The sequence below is a fragment of the Molothrus aeneus genome, chromosome 3 (genome assembly GCF_037042795.1).
Source record: "Molothrus aeneus isolate 106 chromosome 3, BPBGC_Maene_1.0, whole genome shotgun sequence".
Lineage (NCBI taxonomy): Eukaryota > Metazoa > Chordata > Aves > Passeriformes > Icteridae > Molothrus > Molothrus aeneus.
This window is the reverse complement of record NC_089648.1, coordinates 85,066,724-85,079,673: the sequence shown is the minus strand read 5'-3', so window position 1 is coordinate 85,079,673 and position 12,950 is coordinate 85,066,724. Positions and strand designations below refer to the sequence as shown.

At 32.3% G+C, this 12,950-nt stretch overlaps 1 protein-coding gene across 1 annotated transcript in view; it reads left to right on the top strand.

Annotated features, from left to right (window-relative positions):
• Positions 1–12,950, top strand: part of CSMD1 (CUB and Sushi multiple domains 1) — a 1,074,877-nt gene that overhangs the window by 747,770 nt on the left and 314,157 nt on the right. Inside the window, exons 9-10 of the mRNA XM_066547292.1 lie at positions 2,228–2,352; positions 5,622–5,743. Coding sequence (XP_066403389.1) covers positions 2,228–2,352; positions 5,622–5,743 — 247 coding nt within the window. The remainder of the gene's footprint in view (positions 1–2,227; positions 2,353–5,621; positions 5,744–12,950) is intronic.

Below are 12,950 nucleotides of genomic sequence, written 5' to 3'. Positions count from 1 at the left end.
TGTTTCTTCTTTGTTTTTATTATGTTGTATTCAGCATATTTATTTTGTGTCCTTTAGTTTGTGTTCAGATATTTCAGAAGATTATACCCACTGTGTAAAACATATCAAGTTCACATTAATTGCCCTTAGATCCTTAGATACAAGCTATTTCCAGAGCTTTAGGAAAAAATACCCCAACCCCCTGAAGTACTTTTGTAGAATAATATTGAAACAAATTGAATCATCATTAGTGTATAGCTTAGTGTGTAATGTTTTATGTATACATTAATAAAAACTTTAAAAGTATTTCTACAATGATCAAAACCCAATCTAAATATAAAATCCTTACCTTGCTTCATTAGACATAAAATTATTTGTATTCCTCCTGTTCATCTCCCTCCATGCTGTTTTTTCTTTCTGAGGGGGATGTTCAGCTATTTAAATTATAAATTGCTGTTGGAGACAGCCAGTAATTATACATTTAATTTCACTCTATGTTTTTGTATGTGCACAGTTTTGTAATTCTCCTTATATGCCTTGATAGTAGCAAACTTAAAGGAAATGTTGGTTTTCCTGTTGCTTCATGCATCATTACACTTGTGGCATGGTCTCCATCCAATATGATTTTTAAATACTTTACTTCTCAATTTCTGTTTATCACTGCTAGGTAACAGTTTGGGTTTTTTCGGCAAGAAAAAGAAACACGGAGATCCTAATTGTAGAAAATAGGAGGAAATGCCATTAAAAAATATGTGTTTATGGCATTAAAATGTCAGATTAAGGAATAATATTTTCTTTACCAGTAAAATAAACTAAATTTTATTAATTTGAGAGGTTTTTTTCAAAAACTGCTTGGTCTCTTTTTCTGAGGGCTTTAAGAATGTTCCGAAGATTATGACAAGTATAAAATAATGACAATTTTGGAAACTTACATTACTTTTCATGGATTTTATGCATTTTGCATAAATTATGGAGGAAAAAGGCCAGTATTTTCCCTGCCTTTCTGAGTTTTTTTATTTAACAGCTCAAGCACAAAGTGACAGGAAAAGCAGTTTTTAAAGCTTTTTGAGATTTGAAGCATCATACTAAAACTTTTAAATTAACCAAAAAAAAAACCCAACAACCCTATTGAAATTTTCTGACAGAATGAAAAAGTACAATAGAACCACATAATATCAATAAACAATACCGTTAGCATTTATGAGATTGTCTGAGAAACTAAGAAAATACTTGTCCATGAAGGGTGGGAATGAGCTTGTGATAGTGAATGGCATTATATGCAGTTCTTCCCAGCACAGTTTTAAGCATTGAGCCTCCTGAGTGCCATATAGCAATCCCCCGATGTTTAGGACTCAGCGACTTACAGAGACTAAACTGAGAAATCTTCTTTGTTGAGTTTACTTACTTCATGACATCTGACTGTCAAATACAAATTTTAAAAGTGCAAGAAAACAAACAACAGAACCAGTTAATTATGATGGGGAAGAACGTCACAAATAATAAATGGAGCCAGATATGTAAATACTGTTTAAGAAAATTGTCTGTGATATAGACCATAAGTGTATACAGTTTTTGAAAATCTTCATAACAATTGGGCAGCATAAATAATTCCAAAGGGATATATTTCAGTGTTACAAGTGTAATAGTCAAATTTCAGTCCTAAACAATTTGTAGTTTAATGAAATGTTTTAGAGGAAATTTCAACAGGGTCAGGAATAGTTAATGAATTTCTGCCACTGAATGAAATTAATATTTCCTGATTATATGTGTTGACAAATTTATATATCTAGTTGCTTATTCTCTCATTTGAGTGAATATAGCCATGTTGAAATTATCCATTAAGTAAATTCGGTTGCCTGAAATAATTGTGCTTATATATTGTTTTAGATAAAACATATATCCATATATTCATTGAACTTGTACTGTAAAAGAACAAACTTAGTGTCTCTATTGTTTTGTATTCCTTAAATGGTGGGCAAACTGAATAATAGAGTATAAGTTGTATTTTTTATTTTTTTATTTTTTATTTTTAATTTTTTTTATAAGTTTATTTTTTTATTTTTTTATATTTTCCCTAGAGTATAAGTTGTATTTTTATGAATACAATATTGATAGAGTAGAATATTGCACCTGAATTTTTTTGTTTGGGTCTGGAAATATTATCACTTCACAATATTTACATTTATCTGAGAATGTTGATAATAAAATATATTTAATTCCTTCCTTCTTTCTTCCCTTTTTCTCCTAGGGTGGGTGCAAGTGTACAGTTTTCCTGTGAAGACAATTATGTACTGCAAGGTTCTAAGAGCATCACTTGTCAGAGAGTGACAGATACACTGGCTGCCTGGAGTGACCACAGGCCAATTTGCAGAGGTAACTGCAATTCTTTGGAATTTTTTTGTGAAGTTTGGAAGGGTAATTTATAGTTTCTGCTGCAATGAAATTCGAAACTAAGCAAACAAAACAGGGAAAAATATCTCATGTATATGTGTATATATGATTATAAATGTACAAAGATTTTTATGTAGCTTGAAGTATGCAATCAAATGCGTAGAAAGAGTATCAATTTAGGGAGCAAATTTCACTTAAATAGTTTTCATTTCATTTAGTCTTGCTTTTATCATGATAAACTTACTTTAAGTAGAACTAATTAGTTAGGTTTATGTTAATTTTTTTCTAAATTAATTCCTAAATATGAGATTCTTACTATCATGCTATGTTTTTATCAGTCACAGATATTTACCTAGTCCTGATTTTTCAGGAAATTCCTTTCTGTTCATCTATTTTGCTCAACTTTACATAAAACCTGATGTATTTCTAAATGTTTTTGCATTTAGACCCCGCTGCTTTAAATTCCTGCTAACCCCACTTTTAAGGAGGAACAGGGGAAGTGGCTTTTTGATACTTTGTATGTTTTTCCATTGCAATCTACTGTCTGTAAGAAAAACACAGAAAAATATATAAATGCTGCAAAAGTACATCAAATCTGAGGTGTATAGGAAAAAATAAAGAATGGACCACACCGGGGTCACAGGCAGGGAGGCCCCAGACACTGCTTCCATTAGCTTGGTGCTGATGTAAATGTTCCCAGTTTCCTTTAATTCCACATAAAAATCTTAAAGCAATCCATTCCTACTTCCTGTAGGCAGAATACAAGGCTATCTAACATTTTTGTGCAATCTTTTGCAATTATTCATTTCCTAAACAGACCTCTGGGCTCAACTTCAATTGTCTTCTTGCTTGGCTTTACTCCTTTCCCCTCCCCATCCTTTTAACCTTATCTTAGAAGTTTGAATAGAAGAAAGGTAAAGGAGTAACAGCTTGAATCAAAAATCTCTCTACAAGGGAGATGTTTCTTAGCCTTTCTTCTTTGAGGACAGCTACAGGAGGGACTGACTGGTGTTTTTATTGCTACAAAGTTGCACCTCTGGATTAGTGTCTGCTGTAGCCGACCTTAGGCAGGAGGAATTGAAAATAAAGTAATAGATTGTGTGATAGTTATGGTCCTGGAGGTATAGTGTTTCGAGCAGTTACTAGAAAGAAAATGCCCTATATTTCAGATCCCATTATTTTGTCCTTGTTATTCCCTCAATTAAAAGAATATAGATTGCTTAATACAGCAGCAATGTGTCAAGTTTTCTGTGTTTTTAGTAGGCAGCATTGTGTGGCATCCTTAAATGTGATTAGCTTTTTGTGACGCTTAGGGACATAGTTTAGTGATGGACTGGACAGTGGTAGGTTAAGCCTGACACTCGGTGAGCCTAGACTTTCCTAACCTAAGTGAGTCTGTGACTTTCTATTTCCATGTTAAGTACAGACAGCTTTTTAATAACTGTTAAATGATGCTTTTGTAGAATTTCCTGTGTAGATGAGGGGTTTGTTTAGACTTCTACTGGTATTGTAACAGAAGATTTCCATGTGAGATATCTGAGACTTAAATTGGTGAGTGGCTGTTAAGACAGTTTTGGTCATAAACATAGAATCTTAGAATGACAAGGGTTGGAAAGGGTAGTGGTTTTGATTTGTTAATTTGAGATTTTACTAATTTTCAGATTTTTTTAATTAATGTGTTGAGTGTAGCAGGTTTGGTCTTGGTTAATTATTAGTGTACTTTTTGTTGTGAGATAGGATTAGGAGAAAGGTAAAGTAGGTTTAAAACTTTAAAAGGGTATAAAGAAAATTTTATTAATAGTAACTAAAAGAGAAACAGTAGTAAGAATTAAAACATGACAGAAGGGAACTTAAAGATCATCTAGTTACACTCTCCCTACATGCATAGACAAACATTTTCACAGAAAATGGAGTCCTAGTTGATTTACCTTGTCACAGAATTATAACAAGTTCTCAAAGTCTAGTCTCTAATATCATAATAAAGGACCAAGTTTTGGTAGTAAATTATGACGTTAGGATAGAAAATCTGATAGTTAGTTTCATCTAGTACCTTTTTTCCTATTTGTACCAATCACACTTCTATTCATGGAGAAGATCAGGCTTCCTCCCAGCAGTTCATGAAGTAAAAAAACACCCATATTTCATGCTTTAGAATGGAGGCAGCCACAGAGAGAGATAAAAACTGAAATTTTCTAAAGTAAGATATATTGTGTGTTTTATTCCAATATTCAGAAAAAGAATGACCAAGTTTTTAAAGAATCTAGTCATTCCTCTTGCCTGTACTGAAACTTAAGTAACTGAAGGGATTCCATCAGAAGGTAGTGGAATATATATGGATAGATTCTGAGATTCTGAGATTTGTATCTAAGAAATTCTACAAAGTTTGTACTTAGAAATTTTATGATCTAGACTCTCTGTTTAGCATGTTGACAAAGTACTGTAAGACCATAAGCATGACAATGACATTTTGAAATATTCTTGAGTTCTGTAAATCTGTGTCACTGGAAATTATATGTCTAAATATTTTAAATACTTCTAGTTACTTAAATATTTTCAGACATTTGAATTTTCTTCTAAAATCTATCCTTAATGCTCTTTTAAAGATAACTGAATATGTTAAGTAATATATTTTTAAATGTTGACTCTCTGGGTTTGCTGAATGTGGCAGAGAGATTGTGATGGTTTCAGAATTCAATCTTCTTTACCAAAGTCAGACTACATACTGCCTTGAACCATTTTATATTTTTTTCTTTCTAATTATATTTCCTGTGGTGTAAAGATCTAAGACACCACGGAAGGTCATGTTTAGGGTAAGGACATTCAATTACATAAATATTGAGATACATGTTTTTCTTTCTCCAAGTCATGGGGAAATCATAAAGGAAAGCATGTACTGGCCCTTACATTCATGGGTAGAAGGCTCCCTCCATCCATTTGGAAAGGGTAAATCTTTCTCCAAACAGAGTATTGATATGATAATTTTGAGTATTTAATCTACATAAAGTAAGAATAAAATATTGTAAATGTTGGGCTGATTAAATTGAGAAGTGCTCATTTCTTCCCCTGTAGGTAAATTTTCACGATTTTTTTTTGTCTGGCTGAAATATCGTTAAAGGCAGATTGTTTTGGAATATATCAGCATATTAACACTTTCATGGCAAGTTGTTGCTAATGCTGTGGCAATTTTATAATATTTATTTTAAACAGAGCATCCAGTCTAAGGCAATCTGGTTTGTTGGTTATCATTTTAGCTAGAACATGTGGTTCTAATTTACGTGGACCGAGTGGCATTATCACATCACCAAATTATCCGGTTCAATATGAAGACAATGCACACTGTGTGTGGGTCATTACAACAACTGATCCAGAAAAGGTATGCTTTTTCTCTTGTCTCAAGTGAATTTTGGATTTGTCTTAAAAATATTTTATATATATTTGCAGAAATGCATGAACACATGCAAGTCTGTATGTTCATTTAAACACAAAAAGGAACAGAGTAGAGTTATTACAAAATTACACTGGGCACTAGAGAGGAGAAAAGTAGCATGTGTGAAAATTTCCACTCAGAGTAATAGGTCTACTTAAAATTTTCAAGTTTTAAATACATTTTTAATGAAGTACAGAAAATCATAATCAAATTCCACACTGCTAATTAAGTTAATAGTGATTTTTTCATGTTGTGCCTTGATACTTAATCTCTGTTGAATCTTAACATAAGATTTCTTGTCATAAAACTGTACATTACATGTATGTATTTTGAGAGTTGCTGTTAGTTATTTACTATCTACATATTTTCTTTTCAATACACTGTTTTCCAGTAATGATTCTTAATACATAACTATGAACTAGTCATCTAATTATGCATAAGGTAGTGGTTATAACAGAATATTTGTACTGTTTTTTCTGTAAAATCATTAAAGGATGGAAACACCCTACCTATAGGAAAAAAAAAAAAAAGATAATTTAAAGAAGTACTTTACTTATATTGTACTTCTGTGTAATGAAATGCTGAATAAATGACTTGCTATATGGCAGGGAATGTATGATCTATATGTACTTTCATAATTGCAAAACATATATTTCCTGTGCAGCTTTTTGGAAGACTGTATTCTTGACTTCTTTAAAGCAGTTAAGGAAAAAAAAATATCTTACCATAATTAAGTGAAAATGTTGAGCTGCAGAAAAGATAAATTTCCTGAATGCTTTCATAGCATATTTCTGAGATGTAAATACTGTTGCTTTGTGAAGTTAATTAAATTCACTTTTTTCTTAAAGACGATTCAGTTTGGCTCAGTAAAGATGTGTATTCAGGAAAAACGGGCAAAAGTACAAAATTACTATATTGAGAAATATTTTTTTGTAGTGGAACTTCTCGCAGAACAGAAAAAGCTGTTTTCAGTTCCAAACTGACCTGTTATATTTTATTTAAAATAGCCATTAGATGTGAATATTTCTCCTGGAAGGCCTTTGACTTTAAAATAATTGCATTTTATAGAAATTATTAAATTACTTTGCATTTTTAAATATAGAAAAGCATTTAAATTATGGAAAATGTATGAAAATTTAATCTACTCAAATTTATATTCAGTAGTGTGCTGTCTTGTCAATTTTGCAAAACACAGTATATTTTTGTAAGAGAAAAATTAAATGTGTATTAAAAAAAAGTTAAAATTCCCAAAAATAGAGGAGCGTATCGGCATCTTCATGCTTTCTTTATTCAGTTACTTTTAATTTTAAGTTAAAAAATTGGTACTGACTGTACTGTTAAACTGTCCAGATTGTGTTTTCTATGGGACTCAGACTTTCCTATGAAAACCAGTAAACCCCCATCTACTACAATAATGCACAAGTTCTCTTCATTCTATACAATGTATCTTTCCCAGTGAATTTAGAATTTTAGTAGTGCAGAACTTGATGAGATTGGTGTGGATTATTTTGGACTTGAAAAAACACTACTCTTAAGTAGAGATCTTTGGGCAGGTTGCTAGTTCATCAGACAGAGGAATCAACAGGAGGAATTGCACACCCAGACAGATAAATTATGTTATGTTCAAAATTAAGAAGTCTGAGTAAACACTTGGAGCTTTTACCCAGAAAAAAATTAATACTTGTTATATCCACCTGTGTGGGAGGTAAAGGCATGCTAACAGACACTGATAATCACAGCATGAGGAAAAGAGGTGTAACTTTTAAGTCATTTCCAACACCATGGGCAATATTGGATGGGTTACCTTTTTATTGAACTTGGATTTGTCTAGCAGTGCAAGCAAGGAAGAATTTTCTTAATTTGATATCTCTTGGAACGACTGTAGTTGCTTTAGGACCAAGATGACTGTAAATGTGAAGTATTAAAATCAGACTTATTTAAGGTGTACAGTATCTTTAGGTAGATTTCACATAAAGTCTACATCATCTTTATCAGTATTGGGATTTCTGTCCCCAAATAACTGCATTGGGAGTTAATATATACTCTTTATGTTAATAAAAGATGTGAAAGAAAATCATTTTACTTTACAGATTATCTGATTGAATGGAACACTACTTCTTTTTAATAAAAAAATATTGCTAGCATTTTAGAATCTATGAACTTTAAAAAAATCAATTACCAAAATAATTTTCAAGTTTTCAAAACAATGAAATTATTTTAAGATATGCTGAAAGTTTTGCAGATTTTCACCCTTGACTTTTCTTGGAGAGTGACAGAACTCTTGAAATTTGAACTGTGTATTGAAGGTCTGATTTTACAATTACTTTGAGGAATCTACTCTTTTGACTTGCAGATTTGAAAATATTTATCAGAATGCTTAGAGTCCTGTTGATTTTCTTTTCCAGGAAGCAGACAGCTCATGACATATTGATACTCTGTATTTTAAATTACTTTTGACTTACTCTAAAAGTGAATTTGTGGTCTTTTATCTGGTTAGGTTGCAAGTAGAATTTTAAAGATAAGATAGTGTTTCCTCTTAACATAACATTCAGTGAATTTTGAAGAGGATAATGCAGTTAAAGAGATTTCCTAGGTCTCCTTCCAGAAAAAAAAATCCCCCCCAAAATCCCCAAAGAAAACAAAAACCAACCAAACAAAAACCACCCAAAAAAACCACCCAAAAAAACCATCCCAAAACCATACTGAGCCAGAATTTTTTTTTTTTTTTTTTTTTAATATGAAAATTTTCTAAAATTTGCATTCTGGTGCTGGCAGGGGGACAGATTTTTAGTGCCAACTCAAAATGAAAACAAATTTCATCCTACAGAGACAGTAGCATAGTTTCAGGTCTTAGCCAACTATATCAAGATCATTTTAAGTTAAATGTTTTTCTAAGATTTATTTGCCTTTTTCTGAGCAACAGAGAAACCTAAATTTGAGTCTTCTCCTGTTAAAATGTATTCCTGCTTATTTCTTCCTTAATCATTTATTTGTTTCCTCTGGATCCCACTTATTGCAGCTTTTGATCAGCAACCTACTGAGTCATTTATTAGACTTTTATTACTTGCAAATAGAACTTTATGGTGCTCTTCTGACTGTGTCAAGTGCATGCTGTAATTTTTTACAACTCTTCATTGTTTTAGTTCTTCTGTTATGCAATTTCTCAGCTTTCTAGAATCAGTTACTTTGAACTCTTTTGAGGACCTACTGATGTGTTCTCTTTGCTCCTTTCTTACGGTTAGTATAATCTCATTAGATTATGTACTAACCATGCCTCTACCCCTTGCTGTTTCAATTCCTTCTCCAGACTGTGGATACTTACTGCATTGGATTTCCTGCTGTTTTCACTGTTTTATGGTAACATTGCAATGGCTCAGTTTTTCAGCCCCAGTGTCTTTTGGACAGCAAGATTTGTTGCATTATGGCATTGTTGCTTCAGCCCAGATGCCTAATTTTGCCCAATATTTTCCTGATTGATTGCTGATTGTGGTATAGTGGATGTGCTATTGGCTGCAATATTGCTGAGTTTAATGACCTGGTAAATAAAGACTGTGTCCCAGTTACAGGAGTTTTTATTGAAGGCTGTACTTTCTGCACAATGCAAAGCACAGATATATTGAGTATTTGTTTGATCCTAGCAACTTCCTTCTTCTATAAAAAGTAAAAGTTATTCACTACAATTGACACAACTGAAGACATTAATTATAGTGAGAGTGGGAAACTTCATGTACACTTTTATGGGTCTGAGCTCTCTGGTATTTGTATAAAGTTGGATTATGCCTCAATATGTTGGTATAAAAATATGTTGGTATAAAATGGGATTTCTGATTTATTGCCTTTCAAAGCACATATCTGGGGAACTTCAAAACAACATTTTTATTCAGAAAATCTTTGCCCAGTTCACACCTAGGGAATTCACATACTGTTGCAGTTGGTTTTTAGATAATTTATTTTAAGATCATTTATTCTTGCAATATGCTTTAAAAGAGCAATCTTACTAGGTAGCATATGGTAATATGCAGGGGGATTGAGTGAGATTATCTTGCTGATTCATGGATTGTTTCAAAAGTTTGTGGTAGCTCAGACATGATCTGTTAGTGACACTTGTCTTCCATGTAAGTAACTTATGTATATATAGTGTTCTGCAATGAATTCAGAAACTGTGTTTTTTCCCATTAGGAGACTTAATATTAGAGTGGGATTTTTGAGAATGTGCCCTTAAAAAGAGCACATTTCATTTCTTCAAAGTTTCATTATAGACAAGGCTCCTGTCTCTCCAAATGACTGATCAGATCATCCTGCCACACATAAAAGGAGGTTTAGCATCTACAGAACCTGCAGTGTAACTATAATCTGACTGGGGAAGATCTCTTGCTGAGCACCAGATAGCTCATCCCTAAGAGATTATTACAATAATCCTAAAAAAAAAAATTATCTGAAGAATTTATCCTCTCACTCTATGTCACCCTTTTAAGGTGCAGACATCTTGAGGATCAAAACTATGTAGATCTAGGAACTACTTTCACTAAACTTTTGTGTATTCATTGCAATGTACCGCTTGTGATTACTCAATTACTATTTCACAATTATTGGATTGATTTAATAGAGTGAAGGACAGTCATTGTGAATTTAGGATTACCTCATTTGCACATCCTGTGCCTTCTGCATCATACAAATACAGTAACAACTTTCTAAAACAGATATTTCCCATGGCAGGTGGAAAATGAAAGCAATTTGTATTCTCTTATCTCCTTCATACAGTGTTAAAGCTTTATGCCATCTGTGAATGTACATGTTCAAATTTAAACTTTTTTTATTTTTATTTGCAGAATGGCGTCTTTGATTTTAGGGGGCTATAAAATCATTGACAAAGAATTCACATAGTTTAGAATTTAAATTACTAAGGTCCTAGCAATGAAATAAACAAATACTGGTTAGGTTCCCTCTTGCCTTGAAATAGGCTTGTGTACTTATTATTTTTTTCATAATTGAGGATTACAATTTTGGAACACAAAATATCTAAAGCATTTACTTCACAAAACTCTTGTTGCACTATAAGGATGAGATTTTTTATTTTTCAATGTCTTAAAATCTCGAACAAGACTTCCAGGGTAGCAGTGGTTTTATAGATTAAATACATTTCAAAAACAAACAAAGGTGTTTGTAAATTTTGGTATAATGTTCAAAAGGTACTTATAAGCCTACTGGAAAAATCATGTTATGTATAACTGATTCCCTGCAGTGTATATTCATCTTCAATTTGAATTCATGTACATAAATTGTGACACAGAGCTCCATATACATGCACATGTTATAAAAAGTACTTATATTGTGAAAAAAGCAATCACAGTCCACTTTTAAAAATCATATATTTTTGATGAGTTTTGTGCTTTGTGTATAGTAATTGCAACATTATGATTTTTATTAACAATGTTGACATTTTTACTTTTCAAAACATCATGTGATTGAGCTGTTAGAGTTGGAACAAAAGATACCATTTTAACACTGAAGACACTTAGAATGGAATTTGATTTGCATGTATGGGTCCTGCATGTCTGAACTCTGATTATACTTGATGTACATCTGTTTAATAGTCAGTAGAGTCAGAACAGTGCTTCATCTCCTCCTAAAGCACTCTACTAGAGGCTGATCAACTAAATCAACACTGGGCTTTGCTTGCTCTTACTGAATCAGAACCAAAAGGGGATTTAGACTTTAGATTCAAAATGCCACCCTGTAAGGTTTAGTGTATATATATGGTGGTGTGGAAGGAAGTATGCTACTTTAGATGAAGGATATCCTGCATAGGTTGAATGGGAAGGGTCCCATAATGGCCATATATATGGAATGAAATAACATCACTTTAGACTGGGGTTATACCAGAGTTAAGTAAAACTGTTGAAGAAAATGTCTCTTATATTAATACATTTATTTCAGAGAATTTTGGTAGAACTGATAAACCCAAATCAAAACCACTTTCTATATTGAGTTTAGATGTCTCATTTGAGCATTAATTACAAGAAATTTTGACTCTTGTTTTCTACAAACTGGGGGTAGTCATGAAAGATGGATGCATGGGATCAATACTCATCTCATGACAAAAGCATCCAAGCACAAATTTCCTGCTATGCAAGGAAAGTCTTTCCTGATTGGCAAGAAAAGCTAACCGGAGGAGAAGTCTTAATGCCACTAGTGTTATTTCCTGTGGTATTTGTTTTATTTTTCTCAGATGATTTCTAACATTAAGTGCCAAAAATCACCAAACACTAAAGTTTTTTGCCTCATAAGGTCATTGTCACAAATACAGGCTGACAGTTATTATTTCTTATTACTTACCTTCCCTTTGACCTTTCTTTCATGCTCTTTTTGAGCAAAGGAGACTAACTACTGAGCCTTATCTGTCTTCAGTATCTCATATGTGCTTTCAGGATATCAGCTAGATTCACACAACTGAGATTTAGCTGTAGGGGGGAATTTTATGTGACTCATATGGATCTAAGTATGACATATTGAGTTGGAAATGGCAGTTTAGGAGAAAAAACAACCAGTAAGACTTCTGGAAAAAAAAACCTATAGAAGCATACACATGAAAGAATGGAAAAGCTGAAAAGGGGGATTTAGCAATATATTTGCTGTGATATTGTCTTTGATTTTGTAACAAGTCCATAATTCAGACAAGCAGTTGGAATGTATTAGATGGTAAAGCAATGCTCAAGGCAAACAAAAGTTTCAGTGTCCAAAAAGAGTCAACAAAGAAACAACAAACAAATCAAAAATCAAACCCTTTGAAGTGATCAAAATGATTTTGTTAAATACAAAAACGTATGCTATTTTCAAAGTTTAATGCATCCGTTTCCTCATGTTCTACTACCAGATTGAGGACCCTTTCAAAAGAAAGCAAAATGTAATATTTTCACTGTGATATGTTTCTTCTGTATCTGCTTGGGTCAGAATTATATAAATCCATATATATAAATATATATATTGTGATATATATATATGTATATTATTTATATATTTATATATTATTTATATATTATTTATGTATTTATATTATATATATAGTGAGACTCTTTAGTTGAATACTTAATGCAGCAAAAGTGTTTGCCTTTCTCATAGATACACTTTTCCAGACTGTATATCTGAAAACTCC